The following is a 24,891-nucleotide window of genomic DNA, read 5'->3' on the forward strand; positions in this document are numbered from 1 at the left end:
CCCCAGAATCCCAGACCCAGAGAGCTCCCTCCAGGGCCCCAGGCCCCGGCAGATCCAGCACCAGGAAGAGCTCAGGGCAGCTGGTCTGAGAGTTGGCTGGTCCACCCGAAACCCAGACCTGGGCAGCTGAATGCTTGTGGCTTCTCACCACCCAGGAATGTCCTCTGGCAGCACAGGCATGGGGGGGAAGGGGGAGACAAACAACCCTCCCACCCCCCTGAGTGGGAGAGGACTCCAGTGCTCACTTTCTGGCAGAGGGAAAACTTCCCTGGGGCGTTTCTTCAGGACACGAGTTGGGATTGGCCCCAGCCCTGGGAGGGGGCCAAGGCCTCACGCTGGATCAGAGCCAAGTTCTAGAGAGCAGCACCCCACTGTCACCAACGTGCCTTCCCAGTCCTCTGCACAAAGGCTTCCTAGCTATCAGAGCAGACCCTGTGTGCTCCAGGGCCCTTCCCCCACCACCCCCTTCCCCCAACCTGATGGAGCCAGGAGCCCAGGTGCCAGGCGCGGGGCTCGACCAGGCCTCAGAAAGAGGCTGCTTTATTGGAAGTTACTCTGACATCATTTTGCGGACTGCTTTGCAGCCTTGGGACCAGGGATGGGAGTCCTCCTGTGCGCAGACGGGGGTATGTGTCTCCTCACACCCAGGGCTCAGTTGCGGGTGCTCCTGCGGTTGGCAGATGTGGTCCCAATGGAATAGGCTTTGAGGACCCCCGGTCCCCCACCACTGTAGAAGCTCAGGGCATTGCTGCCCATGGTTCCCCCGAAGCCCAGGGCGCTGCCAGCGCCGCCAGAGGAATTCACCACAGCTAGAAGAGAAGGGGGGGCTCCGTCAGCACGAGGCCCCACCCAAGGCCCCATCCCCTCACTCCACCCCCCCCCCGCCATAGCTACCCCTCTCCCTACCCACCCCCACCTCCCCTTCCCACCGCCCCGCCATGGGCCAGCCCAGAAGGAGCCTGGGACAGTGGTGGAGGCTGCTCCACACATGCCTCCTGCCCCACCCTGCCCTCTTGCACAGCTTTCCTGGGCCATTGAGCCTGGCTGGATGGGAGCTCCAGGGCAGCTGCTGAAAGGGAAAGAGGCTCCTGGTCCCCACAAGGTGGGCCCTCCAGCCAATGCGGCATCCTATGGACACAGCCCAGTCTGGACAGCACAGGGGCTGGGCCGCAGCCAAGGACTCACAGATGTTCACGGCTCCCACTCCATCTCCGGCCAACCTGGAGGCAGACGAAAGACCTGTGAGAGCAGCTCTTCCCTCGGTGCCAAGCAGGATTGGTGTTCCTCCCTCCATCCCCACACTTCTGGAGGGGGCGGCACTTAGGCCCTCCCACCTACAGGTTACATGACCTTGGGCAACGTCCCAGGGCCTCCATTTCCTCCCCTACAAACGGGACTAACTGAGCACCAACCTCACAGGGGCGTTTGTGAGGGTTCAATAACATGATTTGCCTGAAGCCCTGGGCACACAGGATTCGGAAAACGGTAGCCACTCTTATTATTTCTGTAGATGGCTGCCTCCCTAAACCAGATCATAAAATCCTCAAAGTGGGCTGTAGCTTATGGGTTCCTGTATCCCCAGCCCCTAGCATGAGGTCTGGCAGGTAGTAATTACTTAATGTGCGTTGAAATAATTAATGCATTGTTGACTGAGTGAATGCAGCTCCGGGACTGAGGAGGGAGGGGGAGGAAGCGGGTGGCTTTAAGCTGCCTGTGGGGCTGAAACAGGTCTTGCACCAGAAATTAAAAATCCATCTGAGACAGCTGGGTGTATTTGTTTTGTGACTCACAGACCCATTGTCACTGAGCCCATGGCCTTGGGGAAGAGTTTACTCTGCAGGGGGGAGGGGAGACCTCACTTTGGTGGAGGGAGGGAGGGGAGCCCAGCTGGCCTCAGCAGCCCCAAGTCCAGGACAGGGGCGGAGCAAAGGCCAAGGGCAGGAGATGAGTATGCTAGGAAGCTTGGCTGCCCCTTGTTCAAATGACCCCGGCAAGTGCTGGGAGGTACTGGCAGTTGTGGGTGGGGAAGGGAAGTCAGGTTGCAATCAGGCAGCAATTCCATATGAGAATTTCTGTGACAATGACTAAAGAACTCAGCAGGAAGAGATCTGACATGTCTAAGGCCCTAGTGATTTGTGTGATTTTTCTTTTCTCATCCTAAATAAATATTTGCTTTGTGCCTAATTTCCTATTCGTAACTTTGCATCCTTAAGAGAAGGTCCCCCAGTTGCGTGAGTTTCTAAGACCACAGATCCTAGACCTGCCCCTGGAACAGGCTGAGGGGTTAAGGGATATAAACAAGGTGTCCCTCCCCGTGTCCCCCGGAGGGGTGGATAGGATGGTCTCCTCTCAGAGAACCAGGATCTGAGCCCCAACGACAGCAACCTGGACCGAGATTAGACTTTCAGAGGGAATGTCTCGATTGTGGTGTGACCGTGGGCACGCCACTTGGCATCCCTGACCTTCAGCCCCCTCATCTGCCCATGGGAGGAAGTGGATCAGGCCCCACTCTAAGGGTCCCTCGGCTCTGATTCTATGAGGAAGAGAGGGCACGCATTTCCAAGAAAGTGGGCCCCATGCACCTGTGGTGGAGGGAAAAGCCCTCCTCCAACTGGCTGCGACAGTTGGGTTCTGGGGTGGCCCCGTGCCCCAGCTCAGCTGCTCTCTCTTCCCAGAGGCCTCTGATGTTCAATTCCTTTTCCCACAAAGACTGGGTGCCACCCAGGCAGGGGACAGGTCAACTGCAGGGGCAGAGACCCTTCCTCCTCCTTCCCCCTCTCAGATCCTGCTGCCGCGCTTCTTCCCTCCTTGCCCCCAGTGTCCAGGCACTCTGCTTCCAGCACTCGCTCGTTCCCCGCTTCCTTCGAGGACTCCCTCCGTAAGCTCAGCATTTCCCGAAGGCAGGTGACTGATCTCCAGTGCCTCCTCTGCAGATCTGCACATCTCAACCCCTCTGCAAGCTCCCTGAGGGCAGAATTGTGTCTTACACATCATCCATCTCCGTGTTGGGTTCTAACAGGCCAAGCCATGAGGAGGCCTACTTCCAAGCCTGCATCCACGCTGTTCCCTCTTGCCCTCCTCAAATCCTAACCTTCTCCCAAGGCTCAACTCAGAAGCCTTGTCTGTTGACTGAATGAACCAACCACCCATCAAGGTAAGACTGAAGGCCTGCCTCCACAGACAGAGTGCCAGTCTCTCAGGAAGAATTCCCTGTAAGGACCCTGCCCAGCCTCCTCTCCGACTGCAGGTAAGTATGTGAATATCTCTGGGGACAGGGGGAAATTAACCTCCTCTACCACATTCTGGCAATACCACTCGACTTAGCACTCAGCTACGTAGCAAGAAGCAGCCCGGCTCGTGGAAGATGCTTGGACCAGGAGCAGCAGGGCATGACTGCACACTGGCCCTGTCCCCTCAATTAATAAAATGAACCACAGTGTCCCCTCTGTAAACTAGGGAATAGACAGCACCTGACCTGCTTACCTGAATGTGTTCTGAGGATCAAATGATGACCCTGCTAATAGCCACACACATGAAGGGGCTGTTATTACTTCAACTTTCCCACTGAGCTTTATGCCACATGGTCTTTCCCTCCAAAAAGTCATCTCGTCAAGGGCAAGGAAGCAAGCATCAGTGGTACCCTCCCTGCATTTCCCACCCTCCGGTCCCTGCAGAAGAGGGTACACAGGAAAGGCTGTGGGTGGGTGAATGTCAAGTCCCAGACCCCCCTGAGCCCCAGAAGGATCTCCTTCCCGGCCTCCGTGTCCTCACCGGCTCTCCTCGCCCTCCAGCAGCTTGCGGTAGGTGGCGATCTCGACGTCCAGGGCCAGCTTGACGTTCAGGAGCTCCTGGTACTTCCGGAGCTGCCCAGCCATGTCCTGCTTGGCACGCTGCAGGGCGGCCTCCAGCTCCTCCTGCTTGGCGTGTGCATCCTTGAGGGCCAGCTCTCCACGCTCCTCAGCCTCGGCAATGGCAGCCTCCAGCTTGGCACGCTGTGGGCAGCGGTGGAGCTGTGAGCCAGGGGCAGGCCTCACCAGTCACTGCCTTCCTGCCTCCCCATCCTGCAGGGAGCACCTGGGCAACCTGTTTACAGTGGCTTCAGTGGCAACAGCCTACTCCCCAAGCTCCAGGAAGCCCAAGGGTTAAAAACATGGGTTTGCTGCTTGATGCCTAGGTTCCAGTTCAGTCTCTACCACTTACTAGCTATGTGACCTTGGACCGATCTAACCCTTCTAAGCCAAAACGTCCTCTTTTCTGAAACAGCAATAATCAGTGTCTACCTCACAGGGATACTACAAGGATTAAATGAGGAAATATGCAAGTCCTTGGCACAGTGTCCAGCATACAGGAAGTGCTTAAACGTCATCATGATCACTCTTATTAATAAATGCTTTTATGATTTACAAATGCGCAGCCCCCCACTCCCCAGCCGCAGGAGCTCCAGGGCCAAAAGATCCTAGTTGAGTCCCCAAATCTCAGGCAGCTGACAAGAACCAAAAGCCACCTTCAAAACAGGGAGCAGTTTGGAACGAGCCCAGAACAGGGGGACTCAGAGGAGAGACGCTGCTTGGAACATCCAAACCCAAAATGCACAATCAACGGCGCCCCGGTTTGGGCCAGAGTGGTCGATTCACAACGGACCTGAACAGCAGCTGCCACTTCCTGCCCAGCCGCAGCATCCCTCTGTTCATCCCCCACCACCAGGAGCCCGGGCCTCCCCTTGTTCAGCTCAGAGGGCTGCCATCCCCATCCCATGGCCCACTGCTTCCCCTCCTTCCTTCTCACCCACCCTCCTCTGCCCTCGATCCTCTCCCACTCTGCCCCTCTGCCCAGTCCTTCCAGTCATGCCAGGAGGCCCTGTCATGCTCTCTGCCCCTTCCCTGCCTGTACCCTTCCTGGTCACACTGGTGCCCCCTTGGCCAGGGCCATCCCACTGCTTCTGGGCCCCTCAATGGTGGTAGACACCCCAACTCTGGGGCCTGGCTCTGCGCTGCTGGGTGAGAGGAGAACCAGATGTGGCAGAAGCTGCAGGATTTGGGAAGCCGCCATTCATTATTCTGTGCCTCCCCTCCCGGCCTGGAAGCTGGCTCGCTTCGCCGGTGATTCATGGCCCTGCATCTGGGCCAGGAGGCCGCCTCCGACCTCAGGTAAACAGGCCTGCAGGGCTCCAAGGGGAGGACATTTCTGGTAAATCACCTCCACATCCCCTCCCCGCAGCTCATCTGGAAATCAGCTCTGTGAACCTGCCACACTGGTCACCTCCTCTCCCTCCCCACTGCAGACACCTGCCCAGGTTCAGCTGCCCCGTCCACCCCCATGCCTTGGCCAAGGGACCCTTCCCTCATCAACACCCCCCACGCCAGCTTCACAGCACATCCTCCCATCAATGTCTCATCTGAGACCTGTGTCCCTAGCATGTGCCAGGTGCTGGAAAGGGAGGAGCAGCGAACCAGACAGACCAGACAGGGTCCCTGCTCTCAAGGCATTTTTTTCTATTCCAAGTGCAGGTGGAGGACAGCCAACAACTCAGTTAACACAGCAGAAAATTTCAAACAGTGATCGGTGCTTCAGGGAACTTCAGACAGACTGCTGAGAGAGTGGCTGGGTGGTTGAGGAAGCCATCTCTGGGAAGGGGTCTTTTGTCCCAAAGCACAGGTATGCGAAAGGGGTAGCCATGTGCAGAGCTGGGAGAACCGCATTCCAGGCAGAGGGAATACCACGCACGTGCAAAGGCCCTGAAGCATGAACACGCTCAGCAAATGCAAGTCCCAGGAAGCAGGCTGGTGCGGCTGGAGACAGCGACAGAGGGAGGGGTGGGAAGTGAGGCCAGAGCATGGGGCGGGGCCTTGTGAGCCACAGTGAGGGTTTCTGCTGGCCTCTGCCCCCCAGCTCCCCACGGAGTGTGAGCCCCCAGGTACAGCACACTGCGCCCCGAGCTAGGTACAGGAGAGTGCTCAGTACCCATCTGATAATAAATGGCGGTTCTTCTCTGGCCAGCCAGCCCGAGGCTCCCTCCACAGGCTCTGTGCCCAGCTAGGACTCCTGTCCTCCCTTGGGCCTGAGCCAGGACCTGGCCAAGAACATTCTATCTTGGAGATCTCACGAGTGGGCCCGAGAGACTTGAGCGGCACCAGCCTTCTGCACCCGCAGAACGTATACCCTCGCCCCAGCCTCCTGCTCCTCATCCTCAGCTGGCTGCCCTTCACATGTCCCAAGACACAGAGAGGAACAAGGAGGGCTTGTCCCCACCTGGTTCTTGGTGTTGTCGATCTCTGCCTGCAGCCTCTGGACGGCCCGGCTCATCTCGGCGATCTCGTTCCGGGTGTTCCGGAGGTCGTCCCCGTGCTTCCCAGCCTGGGCCTGGAGGGTCTCAAACTGGAGGAGCCATACAGCCGGGGCGGGCAATGAGGATAGGTGACTCGTCCCTCTCCCCATCCAAGGGAGACCCCAGGTTCCACGTGATAAGCCCTCCTGGCTTATCTTCCCCGGGAGCGACCGTCTGACTCCCAGCAATCTTCATCCTGTGCCAGGAGGCCCGACTGCTGGGCAGGGGGATTCCGCAGGGGTTCCCTTTCCTCCCATCCAGAACAGGGAGGACAAGGCGGGCTTCCCGGGTCACAGCTCCATTGTTCCTGGGGCTCTTCCCATTCCCCTCATGTCCAACCACACGGACAATCACCAGATGTCTGAGATCCTCACCTGTTAAACCACGCCCCCCACCCCATGTTAAAAATACACCTGTTAAAAACGTCAGCACCACCCATTTCACAGATGAGGAGAGTGAGTCCCGAGGATGGAAGGCACTGCCCGAGGATCACACAGCAAATCTGAGCCAGGTCTCCTTGCTGGCATAGCTGTGCTCTTACCCAGGCACTATGGATGACTCGCTATCTCTGTGGATATCTGCTCTAGCTGCTTTTAAACCCTGCCTCAGGCTCCCTCCCCGAGAACACTGGCTTACCCCAGCACCCCCCGCCCATTCCCTCAGCACTTGCACGGTCAGCTCTCCTGCCTCCACACAGCACGTGCCGTGACGAAACCTTTCTGGTCTGGAGACCCAGGACCCAGGATCTAGTCCCTGCTCTTCCATCTCCTAGCTGTGTGGAGTTAGGCAAATGACTTAACTTCTCTGTGCCTCAGTTTCCACATCTATAAAATGGGGATAATAATAGTGCCTACGTAATGGCGTTGTTCTATGGGGTAAACGAGTCAACGCAGGTAAAACATGAGACATTTTGCTCGGCACGGAGGAGTTGTCAAACTTTAGCTATTATAATTTTTAATCCACGTCCATTTCCTCCGCCCTGTCCCTCCATCTGGGCAGAGACCTGGCCTTCACATCCTCTTCTTCCCAGGATGCTGGAGAGCACCACAGACTTAACCATGGGTACCTGCCGGGACAGTGGGGCCCAGGCCTCAAGGCTTGAGACAGGGGAAGGAGGAAGGGAAGCTGCCACCCAGGACCCTGCCAGGAAGAGAAAATGTGCCCCAGAGGCCACGCACCTTGGTCTGGTACCAGGCCTCAGCCTCGGCCCGGCTGCGGTTGGCGATGTCCTCGTACTGGGCGCGCACCTCGGCGATGATGCCGTCCAGGTCCAGGGAGCGGTTGTTGTCCATGGACAGCACCACGGACGTATCCGAGATCTGGGACTGCAGCTCTGTCAACTCCTACAGCGACCAGGAAGAACGTCAGAACTTGGGGCCTGACCCACCCCCGTTCCCACGCCCACCCTGGGATCCCCCACACACGGGGGAAAGAAAACCGGGGAAGAGGCCGGGGTGGGCCTGAGTCTCCTGGGAGAGAGGGGCACAGACCCCACACCTGCTGAACAGCTCTGCCCCCCCGATCCCCCAGGAGCCCATCAGTAACTTCCCATATAAAAGAGCCTGGTGGGGTCACAGCAGATGAAGAAGTGACAGAATGTGGGGAACTATGAAGGCTCCTAGCTGCGAGGGGCTCTTGAAGCATGAGCTCTGTTGTGAAGGGGGTCAACAGGGAGTGGGCAAAGTAAGCCATACTCCACCCTCAAGCGGAAAACTCTGGAGCCTTGGAAAGTGGTGATACGGCTGTATTTACACACAGGGAAATATATCCACGGCATATGCTACATGAAAAAAGGTATGATTCTATTTTTATTAAAATATACATTTCTATATCTCCATGTGTATATATGCACAGAAGAAGTCCGAAAAAGTAGAGGCTAAGATGATAAGAGCAGGTACAGGTGATCTGTTTCAATTTTATGCTTTACTTAATTTTCCGGATTTTTTGCAATGACTAGGTATTACTTTCATAATGAGAGGAAAATAATTTTATATATACACATACACATATGTACATATACATACATGTATATACACCATGGGAGAGACCTATGGAGACCTGCAGTGAGATTAGAAGAGCCAGAAGTCAGCCTCAAGGATCCAGCCCCTGAAGTTCACACACGTGGAAGTTCACTCCAGGGGCTCACAGAGGCTGGATATTCAGGCAAAGACTGGACTGGAGAGAGCTAAGACCTGTCCTGTCATTAGCCTCACATGTGCTTATATCCCAGACCAGACCCACCAGATGAGTGGCCACCAGATCTTTTCCTACAGCCAGAGACTCACACTGATGGGAGCAGAGAGGTTTTTAAATCCCCATGAGAGAAAAGAGCTGGAATCCCAGGACAGGGCCAGAGGAGAGGGGCAGACAGAAGGGGATGGGAGGGGCAGCCACCCAGCCAGTCCCTCTGGGTGTAAACTCTTGGGCACTCCAGTCTCTCCCGCCTTGGGCTGCCCTTGCCCGCCTCATCCAGCTCGCCTTTGAACTCTGTCACAACCAAGGACCCCTCAACCTCCTCCTGGTTCCTTTCAGCCCCTGTCCGTCCTCCTTCCTGGCAAACAGTCATCCCACATCTCTGGAAGGCGATCCTGACCGACCCCACCCTGCTCTGCTGCCCCCAGCTCCTCCTGAATTCCTTGCCCATCATGGATTGCAGAGTCCAGGAAGGATAAAGAGCTGGAAAAATGCCCACAAACACATACCCAACACACACCCAGACCGGCCCAATGCAGGGGCTGGACCAGGTGGCCCCCTGGTTAGGACACGTAGGACGTGACGTGTCTCCCACCCCCCAGGTCCTCACCATCTCACTGAGGGTCTTGAAGAAGTTGATCTCGTCATTCAGGGCGTCCACCTTGGCCTCCAGCTCCACCTTGTTCATGTAGGCGGCGTCCACGTCCTGGGGGGGGATGGTGAGAAAGAGGAGAGGGACACCATGTCCTCAGTACACAGAACATTTAGCAGGGGTGAGAGCAAGCCAGCACTGTCAGACCCACAGAGCCAAACACCACTGCCCTACCAACAAGCACACAGTTTCTCCAGGCTGCCTGGCACGCTGAAGGCAGGAAGTTCCCTCCACTGGACCCTCCCAGGCTGCGTGGTGGACACCGTCTCCCTGCATCCCCAGGACCAGAGCCCTGAGCAGCCCGAAGCCCCAAACCTAGCACTTTACCAGTTCCTAAAGGCTTTGGTGTTTTGGACACACCCCTCACTCTGCCACCTACTACCTATGTGACCTTGAACAAATCAACTCAGTGAGCCTCAATCAGGAGAGCACAGAACCATCAGACTCCAGGACGCCGCTCCCAGAGATGGGACACCTCAAGCCTAAATGTTCAACTTGCAGCATGGGTGACTCTGCGGCAGGCGGGCCGTGGCTGACCCCACAGGTCCAGAAGATGCCCGGGCCCCTTCTGGCCACGCTTTCCTGTGGATAAACTCCTGTACACAGGGCTTCTTTCCTCCTCCCAGCCCTCGGGCCGGGTTGTGTTCATGCGATGGGCCCAGAACACTGAGCTGCTCAGTGAGTGTGCGCTGAATCAGAATCTTAAGTCAAGCCCCTCTAAGATCTTCCTAAGGCCTTCCAACCTCGGCTTGCACATCTCCAGGGACCGGGAGCTCACTCTGCCTCAAGGCCACCTGTCCCCTTCACTCAGTACATATTTCAGGTCTGCGATTTGCCACCTTTGTTTGTAATGACATGTTCTGATTGTGATAGAGCATTTCGTTATTCAGGGTTGAAATCTCCTTTTCTAACCTCCATCCTTTGGTCTTAATTCTAACCCCTCCAGGCCCAGAAACAAGTCCAGTGACTCACCAGACACACACACAAATGCACACTCACACATGCACACACATACACACACAAGACAGGCAGTGCTATACGGGCCTGGCCTCCAGACCGCTCCTCTCCAAGCCCATTGCTCCCTTCTTGTAGTCCCCAGGTCAGACCTCGGCCACAGGCCCCTACTGGCTGCTCAGGCTGGAGAGCCACGTGGTCCCATCCCATGAGTTTTCAGACAACGTCCGCACCCCGCCTGTCAGGCCCCCTCACCTTTTTCAGCACCACGAACTCATTCTCAGCAGCCGTGCGACGGTTAATTTCATCTTCATACCTGCAGCAGAGGAGGGGGCGTGGTGCTCAGGCAACTTGGCCTCCAGCCCCCCTCCTGTGCAGGTGTGAAAATCTGCCCTGCATCGCCTTCACCCCCTCCTTAACGACACGCCTGAAAAAACAGGTGTCAGCTAGGAAAGCAACTAGCCCCGACTTCTCCACGTGGCTCTTCCCAAGGCTTTGAGTCTTGGCGTTGGGTGGGGGTGGGGGAGCAGGGACCGTGTGAATTAAAGGAGAAAGACTGCATCTACTGGGAGCAAGAAAGCAAATAATAGTGACCATGTTCATGGACCACTTCGTGTGGGGCCTGCCCTGCATGCGCTTCCCGTGAGCTGGTCATTTCATCCTCACAACAAGCCCATCACCACACAATGGCACTGGAATTCCCAGGGGAGGGAACGGAGGCAGAGAGGCAGGGAGATCCGTGCAGCCACTAAGCTGCTAAGTGGCAAAGCTCAGACGTGAACCCTGGCCGTCTGACTCAGGCCTGTGTCTTAACGGAGACCTAATCCCACACCCTGAGGGTGAAGACGGGGCCTGAAGGGAGGACCCTCGTGGAGTCGGGAAGGGGGATCCCCAAAGTCCTGGAAGAACCAGGCCCCAACTAGGTGGTCTAGCCCCCTCCCTATCCCACAGTGCCCCTCATCGCTCTTTCTCCCAAGGAGCCGGTCCCACCCAGAGGAGGACGCAGGACACAGAGCAAGAGAGCACCTGGGCCTCACCCAGTATTTATTTGAGGACTTTTTTAAAAAAGGTATCGGAAACAGAAACTCAGCAGTGCCCAAAAGCTGCTGGAGACCAGCAGGGGCCACATGGGGCGACTACAGTGGGGAGCAGGATGCTCCAGGCAGAGCCCCTGCCGGAGCCCAGACTCCCAAAGTCCCACTCCCCCAGGTCCTACGGAATAGTATGGAAATACCTTCATCATTCCACCCTGCCCGGGCGGTGCCGCTGGGCTCAGAGAGAGCACAGGTGGGAGCTCTCTGGGCAGCTGCACCCAGGGCCCCTCCCCATGCCCCTTCCAGCCCAGAGCTCAGCCTGGCTCCAAGGGAAAGTACTCTGTGGGCTCTGCGGTGGGGGAGCATGTGCTCACATACAGGCAAGAGAACGTGACAACAGGGGCTCGCTGGCTGGCCCAGGCCTTCCCCGCCCTGCACCTGCCTGCTTCCACCTGCTGGGGCTCATCCCGTTCGCTGCTGCCCTAGGGAAGGAGGGGGTGGGCACCCTCCACAGACACCTTTGCTCCTCCTCCAGTGAGAGCCAGTGTCCCTGCTCCGGCTGAGTCATGCAGCCCCAGGCAGAGCACAGAATTCACTCGCTGGCCCCGTGTCCACCGAGCGGGGACGCCAGGCTGGGGCCGGCCCAAGCCTCAGGCTTTGGTTTCTATTCAATGAGAAAAGAGCTCAGCAGGCACCTCAAAGTCCTCCCAGCCCCTGCACCCGCTGCTCTCCCTCACAGCCTCCTTTCTGGCTCCTGCCCTGACCAGACCCCCCTCAGCCTCGGCCACCGCTCCCACGGCTCACAAGGATCCTTCTCCTTCCTTGCTTCCCCCGACCTAAGTCAGCTCCACGTCACCTCCCAGGTGTCAGGGCCCAAAATTCAAGTGCCAGCTCTCCCAGGGATCTGCTGCATGATCTCCACCAAGACCCTGAAACTCTCTGAATAATTCCTCCTCTGAACAAAACGGAGTTGTTCTAGAATAATCTGTGAGGGTCGTGCAAGTTCTGAAGCACATCTCTCATAGGACACCTTCTGCCCTACGCTCTCTTGGGGCCTTGGTCAGGCACCCCAAGGGAACAGTGCAGGTCAGGGCCGGGCGGAGATATTTCACGGGGAGGAAGCCAGGAGAAAAGACCAGAATGACTTAAAAACAGCCCCCGGGTACAAAAGAGGAGGAGAGACAGGGAATGTGCTGGTCGAGACATTCCCTTCACGGAGTCAATGTTGTGACCCTAAGGGGGCACTTGCAGAGAGGGGGCTGCGGAGGGGCACGCTGGCCCAGGGCGAGGGGCCCGCAGGGCACACTAGGGACAGTACTTATTCTTGAAGTCTTCCACCAGGTCCTGCACACCCCGCAGCTCCACCTCCAGGCGGCTCCCGTCCATCTGAAGCCCCTCAAGCTGCTTCCGCAGGCCAGCAATCTGGGCCTCAAAGATGCCCGGGACACAGCTGCTCTTAGCCGACTTCTGCTCCTGCAGCAGCGCCCACTTGGTCTCCAGCAGCTTGTTCTGCTGCTCCAGGAACCGCACCTGGAAGGGAAAAATGGAGGAGGAAAGTCACAAGGTACAGACCGTGCCCCTCACAGCAGGGTTGGGAGGGTCTCCAGGCACCCTGCGGAGCCCATGCTCCCACTGGCTGTTCTCCCAACCTGGGCCTCCAACCCATGGTCCTCTCCTCCAGGAAGCCCACCGTGAACAAGCCTTTCCTCCACAACTCTCTATCTCAAGTGTTTAGAGTGTGAGCCAACTATGCAGTGCTTGTGCTAGGACCTCCTCCGTCCTGTGTTTTCCATCCATCGCAGGTGACTGCCCCACCTCCCTCTCTGAAGGGCTGCCCCCCCCCCCCAGGTCTGTGTCCTGGGCCTGACTTAGCCCCTCCCTTCAGGTTGGGACCTCCTCTCATCCTCTTTCAGTATCTTCTCTCCCCTTTCTCCAACGGGCCTCTGGACAGGGTGCTACAACCAAGTCCACATAAAATGAGCACCTATTCTGTGCTCAGCCCTGCACCCCGAAGGGACCCCAGGGAGCACCCAGGATGATGGGGGTGGGAAGCCAGCCTCCTCAAAACCAGCAACTCAGGGCAGCAGGCCGTGGGGGCAGCAGGAGAGAGCAGCTCCACAGCAGGGGCGGGCATGGGCCTGGGAAGGACGCCCCGCCCGGTCTGAACAGTGGAGAGGAGGATGTGGGCCAGGAAGCAGAGAGGGACACAACGGCAGGAGAGGGGAGGCCTGGTCTATACTGGCAGGAGGAGGCCCTGGCCAGCCGGGCCAGATGGGCTAGCCCTTAGTTCCAGGCATAACCTCCCCCTGTCACCAAAGAGGACCAGGTTGGGGGGTAGTGTGGCAGGGAGCCCCCCTCCACCCTCCCTCCAGCCTTTTATTTCCAGTATTTGCCTAAATGTAGATAGAATCTGAGCGGGGAGGGCGGGGCGCCTCAGCTGGGAAGGGCAGGTCGCTGTTCCCCCTTCTCTGACTCCAACAGCCCCCTCTCAGAGAAAGGGGCCTCCTTCAGCTCTGGAGCTCCCAGCCAAATACCCGTGAAGCCGCCTCACAGACTCAGCCAGCAGGGGCAGCCGGACAGACCCAGGCACACATTCTGGGAGGAAAAAGCGGGGCAATCTGGGCAGCTTGTTGGAAGACAGGGCTCGGAGACTGAGGGGGACAAAAGAGCCACAGGGTTCACGGAGAGGGGGAGGGTTCCCAGGAAGAGAGAACGCACGGGTGCTCCCAGCGCCCGCCCGCGTGCAGCCAGGTCTGGGGCGGCTGCTGTGGCCTGGAGCGGGGCTCGGGGCAGGGCGCTGGCCGGCTCACCTTGTCGATGAAGGAGGCGAACTTGTCGTTGAGGGTCTTGATCTGCTCACGCTCCTCCTGGCGCACCTGCTGGATGGAGGGGTCGATGTCCACGTGCAGCGGGGCCAGCAGGTTCTGATTGATGGTGACCTCGCGGATGCCGGCGCCCGCTGGGCCCGGGTAGGCGGAGCGCACGGCCACGCGCGGCCGCGAGGTGCCCAGGCCATAGAGGCTGCTGCTGCCGAAGGCGCCTGGGCGCACGGAGCTCGGGCGCATCTGAGCGCCGCGCCCCGGGAAGGCGGCGGAGCGCGAGCTGAAGACTTGGGAGCTGAAGTGGACGGACATGCTGGCCGGATCAGCTGCACCTGGCGGCGGGCGAGAGGGACCGATCTCGCTGACCCCGGGAGACTCCGCCGCTTTTATCCGCTAGGCGCGGGCGGATGGCTTGCACAGGTAGGGGCGGGGCTGACCGCCGGCCACCTTTCTCTGCCCGCCCGCCCCTCCCCCCGAGGCCGCGCTTCCGCCCTCCACACCGCCCACCCCGCCGAGGCCCATGCTTGCGGTCCAAGCCGGAACCGTCCAGAGTTAGGAGGAGAACGTAGTCCCCCAGACGAGCTGATGCAGGCGGACACAGGGCGCGGTGGGAGACAGCGGTCCCGGGCGATGGGAAATGGGCTGTCAGGGAAGGCTTCCTGGAGGGGCTTGGGGAAGGGGTGAAGAATATCCAGATTCCCGAGGCCGGAGCAGAGATCAAGCGGTAAAAGCCTGGGGGAAGAGGTGGACAAAAAGTTCTAGTCCAGGAGTCAGCCCAGGCTCCCTCCCCGGGCTACTGAAAGTTAGAAAGGCATACTCTGCCTCCCCTCAAGTACAGCTCCTCCTTCAGAGTTCGGCTCAGTTCTTGAGAAATCTGACCCTAGGGTGGGCATGGCCTAGCTGGTTTCCCTGGCCACATGCCCCTGCACCTAATTCCCATATAGAAACTAGGCTGCATGACGCATGACCCCACTTGTCGCCACTTTCCTGCCTGCTCCAATAGGCATCTGAGGCCCAGAGGCCCCATAGGAATGGTTACCCCGGGCCTGCACTTCCCCCACCCCCTTATCACATTCTTGTCCGTTTATTCATTGTCCCTGTAGAGGAAGAGGACACCTGTGTGTATTTGGGAAACTTTGTGGATGTCTGTACACTTCTGTGTGCACACACTTGCAAGCCACTGGGCTTCACCGTGTGCACACCCTAGACATACACTGTGTGCGTGGCTGTGAACGTGCTTGTGTTCGGGGGAGATGTCTGTGGATGCACTCTTTGTGTGCTTGTCTGTGCGTGTGCTTGCATTTGCACGCAAATGCTGCTCCCATCCCCCCACCCCTGCTGTTTCCTCTTGAAAGGTTCCCGGCTCTCACCACCTCCCCCACCTGAAGCCACCACCATCAGTCCCCACTGGATTCAAGCCCAGCCTAAGAGGGGGATCAACATTGTGCTGGGACAGGAACACGTGATGGAGACGGCCTAGCGCCGGCCTCACTTCCTAGGAGCCTCCAGCCACACGTGCCACACACTCTGCACGGCCCTGCCCCAGCTCCCCAGACCCAGCTTGATAGAGGGGCAGCCTGAGGAGGCTTTGGAAAAGAGAGCTGACAGGCCTGTTGTCACCTTTAGCCCACCTCCAGCCCCGCCCAATGAGTTGGCCAGGTTGTTGGGGGCCCAGGTGGAGCAGGGTGCGAATGGAATGCCCTTCCTGGATTTCACCTCAGAAGGCTTTCTGGAGCTGGGAGGCTGCTACGTGCAGCGGCCCCTTCTCATGCTCTCAGTGGAGGCTCAGGCCCTCCTGGCCCTCTCCTCCATGGGGGTGTCAGGACAGCTCAGGCCAGAGGCGGAAGGATGCCCGAGGAGACCTTCAGTGGTGTCTGCTGCGAAGGGGTGGGGGGGCACGCGGGTGCAGGTATGAGAGAGAAGGGGATGCGGAGAGTTAACCTGGAATTCTCAGTTGTAGCTTGACGAGCATAAAGATTGCCTGGCCCTGTGATATTCACAGTCATGGGGGTCCCACTCCTCCCCCACCCCTAGCCCCAAGCAAGCCAAAGAGACCCACTGTTTAATTTTCACACACATGTACACATTTATACACACACATACAACCACATCACTCACACACATGCACACACACTATGTTACGTAGACACACACACCATCTCGCTCACATGCACGGATACACACACACATGCACACCACATCTCACACACACTCTCTCTCTACCCCTTAGGGCTCATCCTCAACTCTTTCCCACTACAGAACCTCCCACCCCAGCCCCCTGCTCCTCCACCCCCAACTCCACGTTTTGCTGCTGGCCCCTTCCACCTGCAGCCCCCACAGGGTCTGCTATACTGCACCCACAGCAGGAGTTCCTCCTACCCCTCCCCTTCTCCTCTAGAGCCTGGCCTGAGAAATCTTTGGCAGGGTGCAGGTGACCTGTCTTATGGCCCTGGACAGGTCATTGTCCTTCCCTGGACTGTGGTTTCTTCACCAGACATGAAATCCCGGGTTTCTTGGTTGGAGGGAGCTGGGAGGACATTTCAAAGGAGAGAAAGTCTTTGGCTTTCCAGGCCCAGGCCTCAGCCTCTCTGTGAGCAACATTTCCCCATTCCAGGGCCTGTCCAGTATCCGCCCCTCGCTCTTTCATCCCCTCCCGGAAGCATTCCTGGCCGCTCTAGCCCTTGCCAGCCTCCTCCTGTCTCTCCATTCACAGGCCAGCGCCCTGAGCCCACTCGGTGCCAGGCCGCGCACAGAAACACCCCCTGGAAGTCTTCACGAGGAGCTGTCAGCACCAAGAGGCCCAGGGTCAAGTTCCTGCCCTGCAAGCGTGCACAGTCCAGTGGGTCTTTAAACTCAGTCTCCCACCCCCCAGCCCATGCTCTGCTGGCCTTACAGAGATCCCCTGGGAGATTCTGGGCAGAATCTTGAGATGAGTTAATCCCACAAAGCCCTTGCCTAGCCCAAGGTCTCACTCCCATCCCCACAGCGTTCTGTGACACACGCACACACCCCAAGTACACACTCACTCCTCCTCCCACTCCCTTCCCCTGCGCCCTATGACCCAGCTCTGAATAAACGAGCAGCCGGGTCCTCAGCCCGGCAAGGCCTCCCTAACCCTGCTGGACCCCGCGTCCTGCAGGCCTCATGGACAGAACAGGTTGCTGCTCTCCTGAGAGGGGGATGACACTCTTTCTGGCTCCCTGCTACACTTGCAGAACCATCACTCAGTGTCCGTCCCCGAAAACACGTCCTCCAATTCCTAAAGAAGAAAAAAGGCGTGATGTATTTTCATGATCTTGGAATTTGAATGCTTATAATTGCAACAAAAGCCATTTTACATTTCTGCGTGGAATGTAATACTTTAAAAAAAAGTCAAATGATGAAAGACAAGGAAGCAACATGTATGACAACCAACAGGCTACTCTCCTGAGCAGAGGAATCCGTAAGAAAGATGAACCACGCGACAGAAACATGGGCGACGGACGTGGGTAACGTGAGCTACGGCTCCGTCGTGCCCGCTTTCCCTGGGCCGGGCTCCGTTCTAAGCACTTTGCTGCTGTCAGGCTGTTCAGTTCTCAGGATAACCCTGCGGCATAGTGTGGGTGGTTACTCCCATTTTAAGAGAGGAGACTGAGGCACAACGAATTCAAGTAAGTGGCCCAGGGTCACACAGCTAGTCTGCAGAAAAGCCAGGATTTGGACCTTCGTAGTTTGAACCACTAGATTGCTTACAGAAAAAGAAAAGAAAGAAAAGAAATTACATAGCAAATATGAAAAAGGTGCTCAGCCTCGCTCAAAGAAATGCAACAAGAATAGCAATGAAAAGCCATTTTCACCTGTCAGGTAGTCAAAGACTAATGAGTTTGGTGGCCGTATTAGCTGGTGTGTGGGTAAAGGAAAGTTTTGTCCCTTGTTCATGGGGTCATCGATTGGCGCGTCCTCTTTAGAGGGCAAGTCGGCGGTACTGTCGGGGCGGGGGGAAAATCACCTTACTTCCCTTCTTGTGTTCTTATGGCTGGACTAATAATGAAACTGACGCAAGACCAGCTTAACAGGAGAAAAACCCAGTTTAATATGTACGTATTGGGGACCATAGAGAAATGATGCTCAGAGAGTAAAGGAAGCAGGCAGTATATATCTCTTTTATACAAAATAAGAATAAATTTGTGAAGAATCGACAGGACAAAGAATCTTAGATTTGAGGTACGTGGTTAATGAGGACCTTAAGCAGAGTTTAGGCTGGAGGCAGTGAATGAGCAGGGTTTGCTTGTGCAGCTTCTCGGCCCTGAATCCCCAAGCCCTGGGGATAAGGATGCCGGGAGAGCACCTGTCACACGGGAGATGTATTTCCTGTGACAGGAGGGTCAGAGTGCCCTTTCTGCTTCTCTGGTAACTTTAATTCAAAATAATCAATATGCCATTGTGGGATATTTGGGGGTGGCCCCCACAATGGCTATCAGAATTGAAGACACGTGTCCTTACCTCAGTAAACAAAGCAAATTAAATGAATCCACTTGTCCTTGTCCAAGTACTTCCACTGCCAGGAACTCATCCTAAAGATGCTCTCACCAAAAGTGCACATGTACGTGTGGTCCCTGCTGCCATTATTTTATATTTGTGAAAAACAGAAAGCAACATATATGCCCGTCAATGGGAAGTGATTAGATGAATTAAGCTACATACATTCAGAGGAATGGTACTTATTGAAGAGAATGAGATCTTTTATTTACTGATTGAGTTTTTACCTTTATATATTGATTGCACAAATCACTATCGTTTTGAAAAGCCTGTGAGGCTCCTGCCGTCCAGCTATACCATGTCTACCTGCTCCCTGTGGCTGGTCCCTGCTGGCCCATGGTCACCTCCTGGCCACACCCTTTGGCTCACCAAGGACTCTGGCCCTGGTTCCTGGTGCCCATCTCCCCCCCGGCAGCCTCATTCTCCCTGGAGAGGACCCGTCCCGCATCTTTGCCTGATCCTTTCTTAGCTCCTCAAGCCCAGTGACTTTCACCTCCCACCTTTTTCTCTTGTCTCTGCCCGTGGCCACACTCTAGACCCTAAACTGCTTGTCTCTGGAGTCTTCAACTCTGCTCTCACACTACAAGACCGTTCACGACTCCCTCTCTCTCAGCAGGTGGGGTCCTCAGCCACACCAGCATCCCCAGCCCGGAACCCAACTCTTCTGTTTCTCCCCACCCACCACCCTCCTTCACGCTTTCTTCCCAGCTTAGACCGCTCGCTCTCTGACCCCTTACCCTTCAGTCTCCTCCACCTGGGTAAACCCCCAGCCCTGTTCAGCCTACACACTGAACTTCTCTGCTTGAGCTCTAAACAGCAGAGCCCCAGGGAAGAAAACCATACCCTCAAGATCTGGTGTCGCCACCCGTCCCAGTCCCCAGGCTCAGCTGCATCCTCTTTGCTACTGGACACTTCTCTCTGCCCTTGGTCTGAAAGCTCTCCTGGTCTTTTTGTTGTTGGTGTTGTTTGTTTGTTTGTTTTTTGAGGAAGATTAGCCCTCCGCTAACTACTGGCCAGTCCTCCTCTTTTTGCTGAGGAAGCCTGGCCCTGAGCTAACATCCGTGCCCATCTTCCTCTACTTTATATGTGGGACGCCTACCACAGCATGGCGTGCCAAGCGGTGCCATGTCCGCACCCAGGATCCAAACCAGCGAACCCCGGGCCACCGAGAAGCGGAATGTGCGAACTTAACCGCTGCGCCACTGGGCCGGCCCCCAGCTCTCCCGGTCTTGCAAGGCTTCTCTACTCTCTTCTTCAGTGAGAAAGTCAAGGGTATCTTGATTCCTTCCCCCGCCCAAACTCACCTCCCCCCAACCCTGTCTCCCTCCAGGCTCTGAGGCCAGACCTCCTCTCCACCTGTGCCCCGGACGCCAGCCTCTGCCCCCTCCTCAGATATCGTATCCATTCATTGGTCACCACTGCCTGATACTGTCACCCTGTCTGTCTCCCCTCCCCCTGACTGCCTTCCCGTCTGCCTGCACGCACTTTCACTGGAGCTGTGGAGGTAGACGCCAGACGTCAGCGGGCGAGGCTTGAATGGAGTGAGGAAGTGGAAAGAGTGAGGGCCAACTGCAATTTCTCATGAACTTTCGCAGGCAGAGAAAGCGAGATGGGCAGTTAGCTGGAATGGAAAACAAGATAAAGGAAAGGATTATTGCAGGATAAAGAGACTTGAGCATGCGGGTTGGTGGAGGCAAAGGAGATAGACCCTAAGGAGAGGTGTTAAATATGAGAGAAAGAGAAAGGGGAGCTAATTAATGGAGCAAGGTTGAGGGTGGGGGTTAAGAACCCAGGAGGGGCCAGCCCGGGTGCAGAGGAGAAACGCCCCACATCTGTGGCAGGAAGGAGCCAAGGGTGGACGAGGAGACACACCTTCAAAGGTGGGCAGAGGAAGCCAGTTCAGAGAAGTTTCTACAGACTCTATGAGAATGGCCATTTCTGCTTCCAGGGGTGATAAAAACAACATTTTGTGGGGCTGTTCTGACCAAAGTCTCTGCCGCTGGTCCTCCTGCGCATGCACATTCTCTGGTCTCAGACTAGCAGAGACCAGCAGCCTCAGGGAAACCGTAGAGCTCCAGGGTGAAAGGGGTCTGCTGGACTCAGACTGCCGCTTCCTAGCCACACGGCCCTGTAGCTAACCTCCGTGAGACTCAGTTTCTTCTTCTGTAAAATGGGGAATCAACAGTGTCTATCCCGTGGGCTTTTTTAAGTACTGAGGAAGATAATGTATAGAATGTGCTTGAAGACTCAATAGACGACGTTGTTGAAGTTACTGTGGTGGACCGTCACTGGAACGTCAGCTCTGCTCTTGGCGATTCCTATCTTCTCCTTTCCGGTGGGAGCCCAAGGAGACTGGAACTTGAGACACCACCTCCCTTGATTTGTCCCTCATTTGGTGACTCTGTGCTCCTGGGGAAGTCTACAGGGTCTTACATTACCCGCGGTGGTGCTGCCACCCCCCACCCCACTCCCAACCCCCCATCTCCGTGCTTCTGCCTTCTTTCCTGCACACTACCAGTCCTCACCCACCTTCTCTTTCTGGCCATATGCATCCCGGCATTTCCCATATACCTGTGAACTTTCTGGGCTTGTGGAATAGGATATGTAAAATATGGTTCCCCCGCTTCTTGGAGAGGTTCACGGTGATGTACAACGAACAGATGGCCAGCAAGAAGCGGGAGCTCTTCAGCAACCTGCAGGAGTTTGTGGGATCCTCCGGGAAGCTCTCCCTGCTGGAAGTGGGCTGTGGCACCGGGGCCAACTTCAAGTACTACCCGCCTGGGCGCAGGGTGACCTGTATTGACCCCAACCCCAACTTTGAGAAGTTCTTGATCAAGAGCGTTGCCGAGAACCGACATGTGCAGTTCGAGCGCTTTGTGGTGGCTGCCGGGGAGAACATGCACCAGGTGGCCGATGGCTCCGTGGACGCGGTGGTCTGCACCCTGGTCCTGTGCTCTGTGGAGAACCAGGAGCAGATCCTCCAGGAAGTGTGCAGGGTGCTGAGGCCGGTGAGTGACGGGGGAGGGGGAAGAGACCCATCTTCACTGCGCACTAAGCTGGACACCTGTGGGCTTCAGACACAGCGCTCACTAAGGGTGACCTCGGGCAAGTGACTCCACTCATTCCTTTGTTCATTTCATTATTCAACAAACATTTAGAGAATGTTGACTACGTGCAGCTACACAGTATTCCTGGGGAGAGAAATTAGTCTCAGAGAGGTTAAATGCCTTTGCACAAAAGCACATAGCTCACAGAAATGGCAGAGACACACCTAAAATTCAGACGCCTGAACCTCTGGGTTAAGAAGATCCAGGGAGCTCACCATTATCCAGCTCTGGCCGCTTCCAACCTGGTGTCTCTAAGTCCCATCCCAGAGTCCAGTTCTCTAAAGATGAGAACAGTGAGCCCCCACGGGGCATGCCAGAACATCTCCCTTCTCCAACAAATGAGAACTTGTGAGTACGGGGACAGCCATCTTTATTTATGCATATGTTCTTCAGTTTTCACATGGGCGCCTCAGGAGTTAGCTACACACCATTCTCTAGGGCTTTTCTCTAGTAGAAAAATGAAAAGGTCTGCTGGGACAGACAGAGAATCGGGGAGAGCAGTCTCTCCAAAGACATCGCCAACGGCATCGCCTCACATCTGCAACACTGTTAACTTGCAGTGTTTCTTACTTCATTGTCTTTAATTATAAAGAAAATTACAAATGATTCAAAGAATTCGAAAATTAAAGGAGAACATAGAGGAAAAAATGAAAATTCTTCCTTCACTTCCCTAAATCCCCTACGTATCCCAGTAGGTCGCTACGGTTAGCGGGTATCCCGCCATTTTTTCTCTTTTTTAAAACTTTCTTTTTTAAATACTTCCCTGGGATTTGGAAGTTTTTCTATCTATCTCGAGTTTACTAATAGTTACTTTCACCTTTCAAGTTGTATTTGAACTGTACTTTAATATCAACATACCAAAATTATGTGTTTATATGCCCCCCCTGCAGCTTAGAAGAGACCTATAACACTTTTTATTTCTCCATCCTCAGCCCCTCTTTCCTCTCAACCCCAACAGTTTCTCCATCCCATATCCTGGCTTTGGTTAAAATCATCTGTAATTTTAGTTTCCACCTGTTACTAAGGATTTTCTCTCTTGTTTTCTATTTCGAAGATCTTTTCTAACTTATAACAAAGCTTAAAATCAGTTAATCATCATCCTTTTTATTTACTAAAGATTTTACTAGATTTACTGTTCTCCACTGTTTCCTATGCTCTTTGTTTCCCTGTCTTGAGGTGTTTTTGTTCTTGGTTTTCAGATTTAATTTTCATTTGTCTCAACTCCCTTCTTGAATAGTTTCCTGAGAAATGGTACATGGAGATACCTGGCACATCTTCTCCGCTCCCCCTTAATAATATTTTGGCCAAGATTCTTGGATGAGTCCTTGCCCTCAGAAGTTGTGAGCATTGGTCCACGGTCCTGGACCTTTCCAAGTTACAAATGATGCCTTCAGTGCCAGTCTGATTCTCGTTCCTCTTCAGGTAACTTGTTTTTGTTGTTGATAGTTTTTATGTCTGGAAGTTTTTAGGATTTTCACTTTTTTTTTTAAGTTCTGAAATTTCACCAGGATATGACTAGATGTGTATCTTGTTTTCATCCATCTTGCTAGGCGTTCAAAGAACCCTTTTTATGTTCTTATATACACAAGTCTTCCTTTAGCTCAGAGAAGTTTTCTTCTATGGCTTCTTTCTATATTGGTTCTCCTCCATTTGTTCTTTTTTCTTCTTCTGGAACAACTGTTATTCAGATATAAGATCTCATAGCTGTGGCATCCTTGCTCTTATCTTTTCTCTCATAATTTCCATTTCTTTATGTTTTTGTTCTATGTTACAACATAGTTCCTCCATTTGATCTTCTAGATGACTTCCTCTATCATTCAGCAGTATTCCTTCTACTTTTCATTTTCTCTATTGAATTTTAAATTCAGGATTTTTTTTTTTAATTGCCAAAACCTTTTTCTATTCCCAGATCATTCCTTTTTGTTGAAGCCCCGTACAAGTATTTTCGTTGTTGTGCATTGTTTTTAAGTTCTATCTTACTTGTTCCATTAAATTTTCCTCAGTAGGAGGCACTTGTTCTGATGGTTCAAATCAGTGTCCTCCCTTCTGGTTGACAGTGAATGGGCCGGTAGGCAGGACTCTCTTGTCTGAAGAATGGGGAGAACCTCTAGGTTCTTTGGCTGTTCTGGGTGTGAATAGATAAGGGCAATTTTCTCCCAGCTCAGGCACACAGAGTGGGTCCCCTCTAGGGGAACCATCATCAATAGGTTTAGGGGGCTTCTCTTCAGGTCTTTTGCAGAGTGGCCAAGGCTAGTTTTTCCCTTGTCCTGAGGGAGTGGATCTACATGCTCAGGTGCCTCAGGGGGTCTTGCGTCTGCTAGACAAACAAGCTTCCCACAGGCCTTTGGTTCCAGGGTCCTGAGAACTGGAAGCTTCTGATGTGTCTGCTCTAGACTTCAGCAAGAAACCAAACTCCCCCAACCACCGTCATTAGCTGATTAGATTTTTGTCCTATTGGTTGAGTATCCCAGCAGGACGATGGGAAAAAGAGAGTCACCCTTTTTCTACTTCAGCCACCATTTTCCCAATATGCCCCAGAGATAGACAGGTAGATAGACAGACAGACAGACAGATGAACACAGAGAGAGATTTTTATCAAAGTTATACATGCACATGGTTTAAAGAGGCAAGGCACAAGACTTATGATGAAAAATAGTAGCTCTCAGCTACACATAATTTCTACTCCCCAAACTTCATTTAAGTTTTAACCTTTTGTTTTTAAAATTTATATACATATCTCTAAGTAATATGTTTATACTGCTACTTCTTGACTTTTCAGGTTTGCATATTAACTAGAAACTTCCCACTTGGAAAGTGAGAATTTCTCTCTCTTTCACAACCATTCCACAGCCACCACATTACCCATCTCCCCTCCTCCTCTTAGAAATATTTCACTAATCAACATTCACTGCTGAGCCATGTAGTATATTTCATGGCTTATCTTTTGAACCATGCAATATGCTTCCTTACTTTTGGTTTTCCCAGAGTTAATAGTTGTCTATATATCTAAATATAGACATAAGATAGAGATGATAGAGATCCCTAAATCATCCAGACTCTCCCTCACTTGCCTAAACCTCTCAGTATGTTCAAACATGTCAAATATTCTATCAATTCATCATCTGGAGCCATTTTTCCCAGGCTTTCTCTCAGGTTCCCGCCTGAACTGGGTAATCCCCAGATCTGCCACACTGCTCTCCTCTTGGGCTCTCCCTGTACCATCATCCAGGGAACTCCTTTCTTTTCTCTCTTGCACTGGACCCCCTGTTTCCCACATTCTCTCTCT

The 24,891-nt window shown here is 54.6% G+C and overlaps 1 protein-coding gene and 1 pseudogene across 3 annotated transcripts; one reads left to right on the forward strand and one right to left on the reverse strand.

Moving 5' to 3' along the window:
* Nucleotides 1-511: 511 nt before the first annotated feature.
* On the reverse strand, nucleotides 512-14,753 carry KRT7 (keratin 7). 3 transcript variants are annotated; one of them, XM_046673402.1, is made up of 9 exons: nucleotides 13,969-14,744; nucleotides 12,477-12,688; nucleotides 10,380-10,440; nucleotides 9,129-9,224; nucleotides 7,504-7,668; nucleotides 6,250-6,375; nucleotides 3,772-3,992; nucleotides 1,186-1,220; nucleotides 512-809 (listed from the first exon to the last, which is right to left on the reverse strand). In XM_046673402.1, exons 1-9 carry the CDS (start codon nucleotides 14,290-14,292, stop codon nucleotides 652-654), a joined length of 1,398 nt encoding a protein of 465 aa, XP_046529358.1. In that variant the 5' UTR covers nucleotides 14,293-14,744; the 3' UTR covers nucleotides 512-651. The 3 variants fall into 3 exon arrangements, with proteins under 3 accessions (XP_046529358.1, XP_046529350.1, XP_046529341.1); XM_046673394.1 differs by lacking the exon at nucleotides 1,186-1,220 and having other exon boundaries at nucleotides 13,969-14,748; XM_046673385.1 differs by lacking the exons at nucleotides 512-809; nucleotides 1,186-1,220 and adding an exon at nucleotides 1,262-2,964 and having other exon boundaries at nucleotides 13,969-14,753.
* Nucleotides 14,754-15,828: 1,075 nt separating this feature from the next.
* Nucleotides 15,829-21,611, forward strand: LOC124225966 (methyltransferase-like protein 7A; annotated as a pseudogene).
* The last annotated feature ends 3,280 nt before the right edge of the window (nucleotides 21,612-24,891 follow it).

The sequence above is a fragment of the Equus quagga genome, chromosome 1 (genome assembly GCF_021613505.1).
Source record: "Equus quagga isolate Etosha38 chromosome 1, UCLA_HA_Equagga_1.0, whole genome shotgun sequence".
Lineage (NCBI taxonomy): Eukaryota > Metazoa > Chordata > Mammalia > Perissodactyla > Equidae > Equus > Equus quagga.